Source organism: Otolemur garnettii, unplaced genomic scaffold (genome assembly GCF_000181295.1).
Source record: "Otolemur garnettii isolate 467f Iridium unplaced genomic scaffold, OtoGar3 scaffold00071, whole genome shotgun sequence".
NCBI classification, from domain to species: domain Eukaryota; kingdom Metazoa; phylum Chordata; class Mammalia; order Primates; family Galagidae; genus Otolemur; species Otolemur garnettii.
Genome location: NW_003852466.1, coordinates 8,107,094 through 8,123,372, shown reverse-complemented (window position 1 = coordinate 8,123,372; position 16,279 = coordinate 8,107,094). Strand labels below are relative to the sequence as shown.

General features: G+C 41.1%; 1 protein-coding gene across 1 annotated transcript in view; it reads right to left on the bottom strand.

Moving 5' to 3' along the window:
- ST18 (ST18, C2H2C-type zinc finger) overlaps positions 1 to 16,279 on the bottom strand; it is a 100,410-nt gene that overhangs the window by 63,766 nt on the left and 20,365 nt on the right. The window contains exon 3 of the mRNA XM_023515414.1: positions 3,520 to 3,713. Within this exon, the coding sequence (XP_023371182.1) occupies positions 3,520 to 3,713 (194 nt within the window). The remainder of the gene's footprint in view (positions 1 to 3,519; positions 3,714 to 16,279) is intronic.

The following is a 16,279-nucleotide window of genomic DNA, read 5'->3' as shown; positions in this document are numbered from 1 at the left end:
CAGCCCAGGCAGCCATGTCGGCCTGTGGAGTGCTGAGGCCCAGCCCAGGCATTCACCTCGGCCTGTGGAGTGCTGAGGCCCAGCCCAGGCAGCCACATGCTCATTTCTCTGTGTCCTGCCCCTGCAGATCTGACACCATAGATGCCACATCGTGGTGAGCAGAGAAGAAGCTGCTAAGAATTCTGTGAGCTCATTGTTTTCCCAAATTTAAATATTTTCAAGAGTGAATTTATATGAAAATACTAGAATGCAATTGTCAGCTAACTTTCAATGAGGAAAAATAATGAGCCTCAAATTACAAATAAAAAGACGCAAAAACAAACAACACAACAAAACTAGAAGATAATTGGACCTTAACTTTCTTGCTACTACAGAGATAATAGGTCAGAAAATTTCTAGGATTAACTCCCGGGGGCCATAAGATGTTTATAGTCAGAGAGCCAGTTAGTGGATACAGACCTTTCTCCAGTCTGAATACACTCCAAAGCATGGGGTAGGGGGGACAGTTGGAGTGCTTTTCTTGTGCACCAAGAAAAAAAATGCTATTGCCTGATATAATTGTATTCGTTTCTTTACTTTAAACGTTTCTTTTAATTTAAGGAGTGGCTTATCCTTCATTTGCTATTTGTTGAGTGATAATATGTGTTAAAAGTATCATCTCAGCCCTAGAACGTCTATGTCTGTGACAGATTTTCCCATATCATGAGGACGTGTCCATGTTACTGGAATCCCCGCAGCCTGGCCCGCTTACTCTCACTTCCAGGTGACACTCATTTTTCTATGAGTGCTGAGAAAGCTGGCGCTCATCTTTCCGCCAGCACTCATCTTGCAAGCTCATCTTCCCAGTGAAGAAGATTTATCTGCTTGCTTTTGTCCACGTTCTCCTCTGTCCCCCTTAACACCCACCTGCATCTCTTTGAAAGTCAGCTGGTTGAGGGCATAGGCGTAGTTCATACCATAAAAAGGAATAAAACTTCACAAGATTCAGGCTCATGACCTCAGCCTTCATGGGCACTATACCACCTGCACTCCCCACTGATGATATTATTGGGCACGCACCTGGGCAGGTACAAGACCTTGGGGTACCTGGAGTAAATGAGTGGCTAGATGAAAAGCTCTATGCTGGGCTTAGCACTGACTCAACTCTTTTTCCTCTCAGGGGATGGAGGTGGAGGATAACCTGCTCAGAGGGCTGACAGCAACTTAGAATCTTTGCTCTTTTGACTAGCGGGAGGATCTGCCAGTTCAGGAAATTATGTGACTTCACGATCTGATGTTGTAGGAACTTGGTCCAGTTTGCACTCCAAAGGAGGTTAGAGCAGGGGGACAACTGAATTATAGAGCATGGTTATCTGGGAAATAATTATTTTGTTGTCTTTCCAATTGTTTCCTAATTATCTCCATTCCAAGCCTATAAGCTGCAATACTTTCAGCATTAAATCTCTTTAGTCTCCAGTGATCTCATATGTAAAACTGTGACCATGATCATACACACATGTGGCATTGTATGGATTACATGAAATAATTTATGTGCCAAAAATATATTAAGAACTCAAAAATAATGATCACTACTTTTGTAATTTCAGCGTATTCATTATTCATAGTAGTAATTTGAATATTAAATATAAAGGTAGTTAATCTGTTTATGAATCTGCAAATAGATGCCCACCAGTGCTTAAAGCTGAATGTTTAACTGGGGCATATTTGGACAATATATTCAACTTGGTTAATATTAGCCATGCAGTGATCAACAAACCACAATAGAAGGTGGTAGCTCAGTGAGCTATCTTCACCTCACTGCACTCACAAGAATGTGTTGATCCAAAAGCATACCCATGTTCTTAACTATTTGGCTAGTTAATGCCAGCTAGATACATTATACATAACCACAGCGATTCAAAGACTTTGCCAAATACTAGACTCAACCTGTAATTTTCATGAATCAAGAAATAAAACTGACCAGCTCAAGGCAAACAAAAAAAGTCAAGGATTATTATAATTTTAAGAGAAGTCATGATACTTTAAATCACATGCTAAATACAAAAAAGCCATAAAATTTACTTAAACACATACAAATCAGAATACAACCTTGTTGGAACTGTGGAATCTCAGACTACTTCTGAGCCACGGTCACTGGAGATGGTTCTCACCTGGGGTTTGCGCTCACTCAGGGAGCTTTTACGTCTTTTATACTAATACTGATTGTTAACTGTCACTCTGTATACCATAAATATTTATGATTTAAGAACCTCATTGGCCTTTGTTTGTATAGTAAATACTCCTTTTCAAATAACCATCTATTTAGTATATTTTAATTTTTTGTTGTTGTTGTTAGAGACAGAGTCTCACTTTGTCGCCATCAGTAGAGTGCCATGGTGTCACAGCTCACAGCAACCTCCAGCTCCTGGGCTTAGGCAATTCTCTTGCCTCAGCCTCTCGAGTGCTGGGACTATGGGTGCCTGCTACAAGTATATTTTGCTTTTTAAAAAAACTCACATTCAGGAAAAATGTTTAGTAGAACATATAACTAATTTCATTTTCTAGTAAAACAAGCTGTAGATCTTTTTTTTTCATGATTTTCAAGGTTTTCTTGTATGTTCCTCAACTTCAGCCTCATGCACAAAGTGATTAGAGATATTCTAACTCCAAGATGCATGGGACTACCAGGTACTAATGAGAATAACTGTCATGGGGAGGGAAATGAGTCCTAAAGTTTCAAAATCGTACTTATAGTTCACTGAGCATGCAAAGGATGTTTGATGAGTAAGTGAAGAATTGAATCAATGAAATATAGTGTGTGCCTAAATTTAAATGAGGCATTTGGAAATAATGGGCACAGTGATACACTTTCAATAGTACATCATTTCTCCACTGAAGGAGACTCTAGTCTAACAACTTTAGGTTGCTTCTATAGATTATTGCTATAAACATTTACTCAAAAACTACTAAAATATTAAGAACACAGACCATCCGTCCTGGTCCTCTCTGTTAATACCAATTATATTTTCTGGGGTGATACTATATATATTGATAAGATAAAAAATAAATGTTCTAGCTATGTGTATATAAATATTTTATATAGGTATATCTCCTAATCACTAATAAACATTATATAGAATTTGAACATTGAAAAGGTATCATAATGCTTGAATATGACCTTGAATTGAAAGGATTCTTTTAAGAATTTGACACCTATCCTATTAAGAAAACAAAGTTCTCTTCTACTTTAAGGCTTAGTATCTTTTATTTTCTTCAAATAGAGGCATGGTCTAATCCTCTGCTTTGAACGTGGTCAGAGTGAGGGAAGGACTCACTGTCACTTATCTATAGACCCTCCACAGTTACTGATAAAAAAAAAATGGGCCCTGGATAAATTAATGTGAAGTGATACAAATGTTTGGTTTTGTTTCCGAATTCAAATGTATTTTTACAACCACACAAACCGAATATTCTATGTCCACTAAGACTGAGTCCTTGGTGCTGGGGTCTGGGTGAGATCTGGGCCCTGCTCTTTGCTACCTGCAGTGGAGTGATCCTGTGTTTCCATGAGGCCGTCCTCCTCGCGCCTGTCTCTGCCGTCTTCTTGGAAGTCTGTGCTGGGGCTGTAGTGTCGGGGCTTCATTAGCAGGGATTTCCTCTTGTTGACGGGGACGCCCGGTGCCTGCTCCTCAGCCCTTCTCTTCTTTGCCACGGAGCAATCATAGGCAGCAGCACTGCAGTGATTGAGGCACATTAAGAACACGGTGAACTCGTGTTTGCTGCTGTTTGATGTTTTATTTTCAGGGAGTCAAACCCAAAGCCTTTGGAAACTCAGGACTAGAGGTTTAGGGTTAGTCGTTGGTGTTAACAAAAACAGCCCATCTGTGGAATCCATTGAACTGTGTGGATTCTATTTTACTGCCTATCAGAAGAGTTTAAAAAAAAGTCATCCTTAATCCTGAGTAAGCATATGTTAATCTGTGCTTTGCTTGGCACTACCCTGCATACCCAGGGAGGGATGAAACAAGATTTGCCCTGGTTTGCTAATCCTAAGAAACAGCTAATGTGAAAAATGCACCACCAGATACCAAAAAAAAAAAAAAAAATGTCCATCCAGTATGGATAAATTACATGGTTTTTCAGATAGTTGTGTGCTACTGAAACTGCTTATCTCTGCCGCAGTTGTGGGCTCAAACTTGAAATGTCACACATCTAAGGCTTTGACTTGAAAAAGCACAGGGTGAGGGGTAAGCCACCAGCATTCAGCCAAACAATCTCCAGTCCCCAAACCAAAAGAAAGTGGAAAGATGCGACGTGGGGCTCTGCCTGCTCATTCTCACTCATTTGGCACACAGAACAAAATAAAAGGAACGGACAGAAGGTGAGATTTCACAAAAGATGGACAACACTTTATCTTCACTCCTGTTTTCAGGCAGTTTTATTTGGAAATTCTCCCGAGGGAAGCCCTTTCAAAGTAGATTTCCTTCTCGTAGCTCACTCAGAATTACGGCTGATTGCTTTATGTGTGAAGCTAAGGCAGACATTCTCTTAACAAGATCCATGGAAATCAGATGGTTAGCCAACAGGCAATAAGAGCTTTTTAAATTTTTATTTACATTTTGAGAGAGTCTTATTCAGTCACCCTGATAGAGTTCCCTGGTGTCAGAACTAAGCAATCTTTCTGCCTAAGACTCCCCAGTAGCTGGGACTGCAGGTGCCCATTGCAATACCCAGCTAGATGAGAGATAGTTATTAAGTGCTCTTGAAAAATGCTGGAGCTTTAGACGAAAAGATCCAGAGGAGAAAATTCTAGACTCGGAGTAACAAGATACTACTTACCCAATCTCTAAAAATGGTAAATTCTCAGTGATGTTACTAAACAGAGGCCTTTAGTTGTTCTCTTGCAAACTTCAAGAGAAAAGTGGTGACTTGTCTATGAAAATGACCTGGGTAGAATCCTTTGGGAACTCTTGAATTTAGAGGAGTAGATTAAAAAACTCCCAAGGTGGGGAGGGGGAAGTGTCATATATGCTAAGAAAAATAAAAGCTTCTTGAAGGAGAGATAATATAAGAGTTAGAAATCTCTCAAGAAAGAGTAAAAATTGAAGAACTGCAAATTATTCTGATAGACAAGAGAAGAGTGAAGTTTCTAAATCAAGTAATATGTTTTCACAAAATTTCTCTGATGAGCCCACATTTGAGGTGACACTGTACAGAAGAATGGAGCACAAGAGAATACGCCGGTGACTACAGAGCAGGAATGGTGTTTACAGAGGACTGTGCAGGACATAAGGGCCTGCACAGACTGAGCCTGCTGGTCCCCACCACAGGCTGGGATGTGAGGACAGCCAGCCCAGGAGCAAATCACTCTTGTGCTTCTTTGTCAAAGGAGACTGGCTCTGAAGGGGTTGAAGAAACCTATCAAAGGGAGATAAATTTCCTAATTATGTGAAGAAAGTTCCAATTTCCTAAAGGAGCTTAAGTCTCCTAAATCAAATGAATTTCCACCAAAAAAAAAAAAAAATCCTGAGAAAATACATAAGATCACTAGGCCATTATAAAGAACCAAGAAGATCTGTAGAAAATGGGAGAGGCTCCGAGGTCTTTCAGGTATTAAAAGAGGGAAAGAAAGTAAATTCTAAAAGCCCCAGTGATTGAAGTCCAATGCTGGTATTGGGAAAGAGGCTGAAAAATTGCATTGAAATGAAGATTTGTCTGGATCCTGATTTCAACTCTTCTGTAGAAATACAAGCAGTGACATTGCTGGTTCATGTGGCAGTTTTATTTTTAAGGACCCTGGTGCTGTTTTCTATGTTCATGGCAGTGTCGTTCACAATAGCCAAGATGTGAAACCACTGAAATGTCCGTGAACAGATGAACGGATAAAACAAATGTAATGGCACATGGAGTGAGGCTCTGTTCAACCTTGAACCAGTTGGAAACACGTCACTGCGCAAAAACACAGAGGAAACTTGGGGACATTATTCTAAGTGAAATAAGCCAGACACAGAAAGACAAATACCGTGTTGTTCCACTTGATGGAGACTCGTCCACGGTCAAATTCACAGAAGCACAGAGTGTAATTGTGTTTGCCAGGGGCTTGGGGAGAGGGAAAGGAGGGTTTACTAACCACCCGGCACAGTTTCAGTCAAGCAAGATGAATAGGCTCTAGAGGTCTGTGGTAGAACAGTGTACCCAATAGTGCCTTGTAGACGTAAATATTTGCTAAGATGGTAGACCTCATGTTAAATGTGTGTGTGTGTGTGTGCTTTGTTGTTGTTGTTGTTTTAATTGAGACAGAGTCTCACTCTGCCACCCTGGCTAGAGTTTCCTGGCATCATAACTCAAAGCAACCCCAAATTCTTAGGCTTAAGCCAACCTCTTGCCTAGGCTCCTGAGTAGCTGGGGCTACAGGCACCCATCACTGTATCTGGGTAGTTTTTCTATTTTTAGTAGACACAGGGTCTCACAGGTTCAGGCTGTTCTCAAACTCCTGAGCTTAAGGGATCTACCTGCCTCAGCCTTCCAGAGTACTGGGATTACAGGCATGAGTCATTGCACCTGGCCTTGTTAAATGTTCTTACCACAGTAAAATTAAAAAGAAAGAGAGAAGAGGAGAAAGGAGGGGGAGAAGGAAGAGGTTTGCTGGCACCAGGGAGCATTGATCCATGAGACCTGAGGTGGCAGGGCTTGTTAAATAAGGGATTTCAGCCCGGAAAATGTTATTTCTTTCTTTGATAATTGGGGTGATGAATGGGGCCAAACTCACACTGACTGTAAAATCTTTACAAACTATATCTTGCTATTATAATATTATCATCCACATTTATTTATAAAGGCAAGTAACATTTCCACAATCACATAATTGGGAATTGGTGAGGCCAATATTTGAATCCAAGTCTACTGGGCCCACAGCTCACGCCCCGTCTTCCATGTTGTCAGATTGAGACAGTCGAGCTAATTGCTGGATGCATTTGACAATTCACTAAATTAGAACCTGGGTAAAGTGCTGATGTCTGTAACTAGAAGGAAACTGCCTGCTACTGGGAGTCGGATGATTTGGGTGGGGAAATAAAAAACATTCATTCTATCTGAAGAAGACTCCGAGTTGCAGCAATAAAAATCACAGTGCAAAACACAAGCAAGACCCTCCCCAAACGTCCATAGCCTGGAGCAACAGAGTGACAGTAACAAGATGGTACCTGATGGCACAGAGAGTTCAATAGTTGGGTCCGAATAGTAACCACCCAAGTGTAGGATGGACAGAATATCACAAAAGGGGTTTTATCAAAGTGCAGATTTAGCTTATAAAATTAGCTTTTGTATCTATGAGAAGATAAATGAAACAGCATAAGTAACACTAGCTGTGTAATCTGTAACAAAGAGTTTACCATTTTGGAACAACAAATTCTTCATCTACTACATGGGTAATAATTTCTATATCACATATTCTGTGGATAAAAGAGATAATATCTCTTAGGTAAAGCAGACCTGTTCCGACTCTCTGTCAGGCTCTCTGGACTCCATCAACACTATCTAATGCCATCACTTCATAGTATCCCACACCCCCCCCCACCCGTGCACTACACAGATTCATGTATGCCCATGAATGCATTTTATTTTTTTAACATATTATTTCTATTTACATAAACTGAATCAGATTTACACATAAAATTTTCTTTAAATCTCACATTCTGTGTATTTCTCCATTGGAAAGTACTCACGGCCCAGGCAGCATTTGGAGCTAAAATGAAAGGCTTTATAATAAATATTACCCTTTGTGTTTGCATGGAAAATGGTCCCTTTTCCTAGTTTTCCCTGAGGGCACACTATTTTGGCTTTATTGTGACACTTCACTGTGACACTGCAATGAGGGAAAGCCATGCTTTACATGTCACTGAGAGAAATGCCACAAAATGCTAACACATCTTCTCAAGGTTGCCAGAAATCATTTCCACTGGGTTGTGTTTTCCCATCTGCAGAGCTCTGAAATGTTAAGGAAATAAATGAGCTCTATTATCTATATTTTTCTAGTAGATGAGAAAGAAAGAGGAAAAATACACTCAGCCCTGCATTTATTGTTCTATTCAATCAAACTGTTGCTTTAAACATCCAGAGTTCCCCCGGGAACTTTATTAATGCACCAAATATTTTTCAATGCCATATTTCAGGTTTTGATTTTATTAAAATATCTTTAAAGGATCTGTATTTTTTTTATGAGAGAGAAACTTTTTGGTTACGTATTTGAGAAATGCTTCCATTTGGAAAACTGAACTCCAATTTGAAATGGTATTTCCTTTGATGACAACATATGACTGAAATTATTTCTGAAAAACCACTGATGCAAACCCTAAATAGAAACATTAATAGTAAATTAAGTTCTGGAAGTGGGTGTCGAAGTCAAATTCATTGACCTTTCAGGTACCCCGTTTTTTAAAATGAAGGTTCAACAATAGATGTGAGCACATGCCCAAAAGAATTAAACAGAGAAATAAATGGACATTGTGAACTCCTGAGTTTAAGGAAAACATTTACATGCTCCAATGTTTTCATGGAAAATTCAGAGCAGGTATTCCTACTGATTTCTTCTAATTAGGCAGAACATTACAGGCTCATTGAAAGAGGCTGATAAGTAGGAATTTGAATAAAGACTAAGAAGATTGACAGAAAAAAACAAAAGTACGATGATTGAAAAAGGAAAAAATTAAACTATTATTATTTGGAGAGGTAAAATTGTGTTTGAGAAAAATCCAAAAGAATCTACAGGTACAATTTTAGAATAAGTAAATTTAGCACATTCATTATTCAATAATTAATTGGACTTAGCTAAACTAGCAATAAACAATTAGAAAATAAAAAAATTACAATAGCTAGAAATATGAAATATCTAGGGATAAATCTATCGGATGTATAAAACCTATACATAATAAAGAAGATACAGAGAAAATGAATGAAGACCTAAATAAATGAAAAGATATAAAATGGTCATGAAATAAAAGACTAGGTATAGCAAGATTTGAATGATCTATAATTTTATCTATTAGAGTTGATACAATCCCTATTAAAACCTCCAAAAGATTTTTTTTTTAGAAATTAACAAGTTAATTCTACAATTTCTTGGATATAGAAAAAAATAAACAAGGACAATCTTAAAAGAATAAAAAATAACAACAAAGTTGGAAGACTTACAGTCTTGCGTGTCAAAGATTATCATAAAACTACGGCACTTGAGATAGGGTGTTACTGGTGAAAACAGAAACAAGCAGTCCAATAGAACAGAACAGAAGTTCCACTTGTTAGATCAAGAAATAGAACCACATATAGATGGCTAATTTATGACAAAGGTGTCACTGAGAAAGGGTTTCTTCAGTGGATGAGACCAGGTCAATTGGATCTGTCTCTGAACCAGAAGATGCCTCTATGTGCACCTCACAGTACATAAAACAAACAATTCTAGGATTATGGATTTAAAACTTGCACTCTAAAATAATAAATCTTAAAGTAGAAAATGTGAGACAACTTCAAGACTTTGGGGTAGGCAAAGATTTTTCAAGCAGTTTACCGATAACGCAAATTTAAAGAAAAATATTGATAAATTAGAACACATTAAGGGCGGTGCCTATGGCTCAAAGGAGTAGGGTGCCGGCCCCATATATCCATATACCAGAGGTGGCGGGTTCAAACTGGCCCGGCCAAAAACTGCAGAAAAAAAAAATTAGAACACATTAAAATGAAAACTTTGACTTATCAGAACATAGCAACCAGGAAGGGGAGCTGCCTATCAATATTCTGTTTCTTGATCAGTTTTCACAAGCACCTTCAAGTTGTGATAGGTACACTTTCTATGTTCATTCCATACTCTTCAAAACAGTTGTCAAAAGACAATTAAGAGTGAAAAGGCAAGCCAGGGAGTGGGAGAAGGTATTTGCCAAACATTATCAAAAAGGAATTTATATACAGAAAATATGAAGAATTCAGACATATAGAGAGTACATAAGTAAATAAGAAAAAGAGACCGCCAATGCAAAAACTCAGCAAAAGACTTGGGCAGTCGCTTCTCAAAGGAACATTTAGCAGACACACAAATGCCGAGGTGCTCAGACTCATCTTCAGAGAAATGCAAAAGTCACAATGAGGTGCCCCTCATGCCCGCTGGGATAGCTAAAGTGAAAGACTCAGACCCCCAAATGTCAGTGAGTGTATCAAGTAGCTGGAACGCTGACATGGCTGCTAGTGGACAGAAGTGAGAATAGTTGCTTTGGAAGCTGCAAGAAGAATAGCAAAGTTATGCTATTCTTAAATATAGTATCTACGAAAGCTGAATGTACATCAAACCTATAGTCCCAAAGTTCCACCCTGATATACATGCACCAAAAGGTGTGTGTTCAGTAATAGTCACAGCAGTAATTTTTCCAAACCTGGAAACATCACACAGTTCTTTGACCATATTATGGGTAAAGTAAAGCAGCATATTCATACCCCTGGAGATTCAACAGCCACAAGAGACACCAAATGTTGCTACAACAATGCTGATGAATTCCATAAGCATGTCGCTGAATGAAGGAATCCAGACAGCAAAAGAGGACAAAAGTCCAAAACCAGCACCACGAACCACGTGGGAGAGAGAAGTCAGGTTCTGGGCTACTCGTGGAGGGTGGAGGCTGTGGGAGGTGGGAGGGGACTTCTACAATGCTGGTAAGTCTGTTTCTAGTTCTGGACCTCGGTTTCTTCACCTACTAAAAACTCGTATGGCTGTACGCATACAGTCTGGGAATTTTTCTGTACATTTGTTATACCACAATAAAACATTTTAACATAGAAGACTATTAATAGGTCCATCTGCAGCCTGGTATCAAGTTCAGTCCATGTGAGCTGAAAATTTTTTTGATTGCTAAAAGTATTGATAGACTCAAGGTTGAAGGTCCTGATTTCCAGAGTAAGATCTTAACCCAGTAGAGCTAATGATAACCAGTAAGATTCACAATGTGCCAGGGAATGTTTTAAATCATTTTACATGTATCAGCCACTGAATTCTCGTCATGACACTCTCAGGTTGGTGCTGTTCTGTCTCTAAAGCTCAGAGTGGTTATTTTGTCAAATATAAAACAGTCATTAATCAAAGAGCCCTGATTTGAACCCAGGCTAGACCTAAATTTTGCCTATTAATTATTATTTAATATTATCTTCAAACTAGCTCTATCATGCTATTCAATGATTTAATGACTTAATTCAATGTTGAATGATTTAATAAAGATATCATGATTGAATTCATGAGCAAACACAGCCAATGACAGAAGAACACAAAAAGCTTTCAAATTATCAGTCTCACTGTGTAAGATTTAAAGCCAACTGATGAACTTTATTTGGTTTAGAATTATAATCCTTCATTTTCCTTAAAGAATAACAGACCATTATTTGAGATAATGGTGGAGAAAATTTCTTTTGACCTAGGAGAGGACAGTCATTTTTCTTGCACTAAATACAAGATGAGGCAGGATTAAAAAGAGGTGAAAATGATTTTTACTTTTTAAATTTTTTTTATTGAGAATTTGTTGTGAAAATGTTCTTCAGTGGTACCCATGTGCACATTTGGCAAAATTATGCTATACTTACATTATTTAAAGTAAAGAACCATATCTGAGTTGACTTAAATTTCCACACTGCCTGTCTAAAACAAATGCAATTCATGCTTAGAATAGTGATTATTAATTAACACAATTGACTTTTTATTCCTTTTACATATTTCCCAGTAAAATCAAACTCAACAATCAAACTGCAAAATTAATTTATATGGATAGTACTATATTTCTGGTTTAGAAGCCTTTGGAGATATTCATTTGCTTATTCAATAAATAGGAAGTTAATGCTGAGTAAGTATTTATTTGGCAGTGTCCTAAGTTCTAGGAATATAGCACTGAAGAAAATTGAAGAAAAAAGTCTTTCTTCTTAGAGTTTGAGAGAAAGGAGAAAAAAATTTAAACTGGCAAAATACATAGAATGTTTGAAAATAAGTAGAATAAGGGGTGTTTGCTAGCAAAGGGTAGGAGTTTCAGAAAGAATGATCAGGAAAAGCCCCATCAGAAGATGACAGCTTAGAAAAGAGGTGAAAGAGTAGGGAGAGAGCGCGCAGACGCAGAAACGTGGGCAGCAGGGCAGCAGGTGCAAAGGGCCTGAGGCAGGGCTGTGCTCGGCACGTGGCAGGGTGAACATGGAGGCGTGGCTGCAGTGGGTGAGCAGGGGCACAATGGAGACAAGGTGAGGGAAATAAGAGAACCCAATTACGCTGAGAATTATAGCCCATTTTAGAGACTTAAGCTCTTAGTGAGATGTGGAGACTCTGCAGTGCTTTGACAGAGTGACACGTGCTGATTTGTGTGTCAGTAGGGTCACCCTGGCTACGGTGTTGACAAAAGGCTCTAGAAGTGAGGTTGGAAACAAAGAGGGTGGTCAAGGGGTTACTAAGATAATGCAAATGAGAGATGTGGGCGATTTGGTCTGCGCTGCACCACTGGGGTATTCAGAAATGATCAGATTCTGAACACATTTGGAAGAGGAAGCAAAATGGAATTACTGAGAGATTAGATGCTGGACATAAAAGAAAGCAAGGAATCAAAGATGACGGCCAGGTTTCTGGGTTAGGGATCGCAATCATGTGGCTACCGTTGCTGAGACAGGAAAGACTTGAAGCAGCAGGATTTGGGAGAGATCAGGAGTTCGACCTGGAGTGTATTACACCTCAAATGTTTACAACACATGGTATCAGGGTGGTGTCAGGTTGATACAGTATTAAAAAAAGTAAAATTGAGGGCAGTGCCTGTGGCTCAAGGAGTAGGGCACCAGCCCCATATGTTGGAAGTGACGGGTTCCAACCCCAGAAGCTGTCCCCTTCTCTCTGTTTCATGGTGAAGAGGAGGCAGAGGTTTCTGTTTCTCAAGAGTATACATGCTTCCATCTCCCCTCCTCGCCCCAAAACAGTAACCAAGGGCAACACACAGCATCACCTGGCTTGTGAGGGTGAAAGGGGGCACGTGCCAGAGGACTGGTGGGATCCAGCCAGCACATGGCAGGAGCTGGAGGAGTGAAAAACAGGCTGGATTCTGGTGCTGAACCAAAGGGATGCAGGATCAGCTTGGCTGGGGGAAGTTAGCGAGGAAGCATCTTCCATGTTACATGATTTAACACCGGAGGGCTCTGGAAGATGGGACTAACGTGGTCCCAGATTGGCTCTTAGAAGCCCAGAAAAGCAATGGCTCACATTAGTCAGAAGTTCCAGAACTGCCATTGCAGAGGATAAAGAAGGAATCGAAAGGTTCAGAGAAGTGGACACTCTTACATAGGCTAGGAAATCCACCCCAATAAAAAAAATCATGATCTTGTGCCAATTATCTGAGACTGAGGCAGTTCTCGAACTCAGAACCCAGTGACTGAAAGAGAAGCCATGTCCCCTTGAGGAAGGCCTCTGCAGCACCAAGTCAGGGGTACATGGTGATGTTCCCCCCCCCCATAAGGACCTGTGACCATTTACTTGGAGAACAATCACCTTGGGAAAAAATACCGCACAACATTTTAGGGATTGCTGCACACAGAGTCTGAGTTAATATGGAGGGACAGAAGCTTCACCATGGCCCTTTGTTACAGTGGGTTCTCGTTTCTAGTTTCTAGGTTTCTAGTGAGGGCACGTCATAAATAGAGCCCTGGCCCACTGGGGGTCCTGGCTCCAAGCACCTGCCTGTGGCTGTACCCTATTCTCTGCATGTGTAGATATATATTGGCTCCTTGGCGGGGTAAGAGCTAAAAAATGGAATCCATAGTGGAATCCTCTAAAACGCCTCCTTTCCCATCACTAAAATGGTAGATGCTGAACATTATATTCTGGAGGCAAGGGCAAAGATTGCTATAGGTGGAGCATCCCTAAATCCCCAAGTCTGAAATACAGAACTTTGGGAGCACTGACGTGATGCCACAGTGGACAGTCCCACAGCTGACCCTATATGGTGCTGTCAGAACTATGCTTCATGCACCAAATCACTCAAAATATCACATAAAATTACCTTCAGGCCACATGTGTATGGTGCATATGAGACATACATGAACTTCATGTTTAAACTTGGGTCTCATTCCCCAGATACCTCATTATGTATATGCAAATATTCCAAAACCCCAAAACATTCAAGCTCCCAAACATTTCTGGTCCTCAGCACTTCAGATAAGGGATGCCCAGCTGATACCACCCTTAAACCTTGGACGATTCATGGCTGGTGGTCCCTGTCATTTTTCCATTTAATTCACATTGCAGAACCCACAAGACTGAGGCTAGATGTTGACAGTGGACTACCAGAGACTCCAACAGGTCATAATTCCAACCACAGCTGCTGCGCCAAAATGTGGGATCTTCGCTTTAGGAATTAACCAGCCTCAAATACATGTGCTGCAGTCCCTACATGGGCAATACATCCTTTTCCTTCTCTGGAGGAAGTAGAACCACGAGCAGTTCGTGTTCCAATGATGAAGACAGTAGCGATAGTCTCGGTGAAGGCTGCGCAATCTCTGCTGCTCTGAGTCATGGTGTAGTGGGAGGAAATCTGGACAATCTGGTTATCCCGCAGACCTTCACACTTATAAACGATGTTGACTGGCCGGGCACGGTGGCCCACACCTATAATCCTAGCACTCTGGGAAGTCAAGGGAGGAAGATCACTGGAGGCCAAGAGTTTGAAACCAGACTGGGTAACATGGTGAGAACCTGTCTCTGAAAAACAAACCAAAAAAAAAGCCAAGTATAGTGGTGCACCTGTGATCCCAGCTACTTGGGAGGCTGAGGCAAGAGGATCACTTGAGCCCAGGAGTTTGAGGCTATAGGGAGCTATGATTGAACCACTGGACTCCAGCCTCTGTGACTGAATAAGACCCTATTTCTAAAAAAAAAATTATATCTGGTGGCATCTGTGGCTAAGGGGAACAGATAAGTGAGAAGTGGAAAATGTTTTAGAGCCTTTGAAAACACATATGCATTTAAGACGTGGAAGATAAATCCCACAGAGGTTCAGGACACATCAGATCAGTGAAGAGGGTTCCTGGGTCTGGGCATCGTGGCATGTGCCCATCTATAACAAAGAATGAATTATTGCATCCAGCACGTCCCACCACTGAGAAGGAAGCACAATGCCAAGTTAGTCATTTTAGGTTCAGGGGACAGCATTGTCCACACAGGGAATTCAGCTCTGACCCACACATTGAGAGACGGGGTGTGGGGTGTGTGACTGGCTTTGACTGGCTGCATCACAGGCAGACCTGTTGCTTAGTAATACTACTGGTTTGGGTGGAGGTATCTGCAGTCAGAAAAGATGCCAATGGAATTCATGGCAAGGCCTAACAGAAAAATTGCAGTGCAGACCTACATATCACTTGTAGCACAGAATTACATAGCAGGAAAACAGCCCTAATTGAGGTAGAATCCCTGGCCATGAGATGGGAGTTGACCATTATGAGTTGGACTCTGTTAGATGCACCGACTCATAATTTCCAGCAGGTCTAGAAGCAACTGCTCATAGGATGGAAGGTCCAGGATTAGGCTGCAGCAAGTCTAGAGGCACAAGGACGCTGCATGGCAACCCAGACCCCCAAGAGCTCCCCACTGTGCACCTCTCCCTCAGGTGTCACCCGTGAGGCCTGGGGGCTCCTGAACGCCGCTGGAGAAGAAGAAAAAGGACCAACTTAGTTTGTAAAAGGGTTGGCTCAGCATCTGAGTGCAATCTGAAGATGGCCTGCAGGTCTCCATTTAAGGGTGGCTCTGGAAGCAGCAGAGAGAAGAAATCTTTCCAGGGAAGAGCTGCGGGGAAGGACGGCAGTGCATCTGGTTTCCACTTTGTACTTAGAGAAAGGGGCCAACGGAAAGAAACACATGGATCCATGGGCTGAGTGAACAGTCTAGCTCGTCAGGAGGGACGGGGGTGGATGGTTCAGCTGGAAGATCCTGGACAAGGAGGTCTGAGAAAGGGAAATGGGGGTGGATTTTTGAGTATTAGGATGAAGCGTGATGGTTTTAATCTTGCCAGAGTGCACATACCAGGAAGAGGGATCAGGCACGAGGCAGGCAGCACGACCTGGCCAGTGGAGTTGCTGAGCCTCTGATTTCAGCCTTCCCGGGACGGGCACAGCAGGGTCACAGATGAAGGGCAATAGCAGCAGGGATGGAGGCCTGGGATCTTAGCAAGATGGAGGGAGCTCCTCCCACAGCCCGGAATCCACGCTGGGACCTTAGCAAGATGGAGGGAGCTCCTCCCACAGCCCGGAATCCACG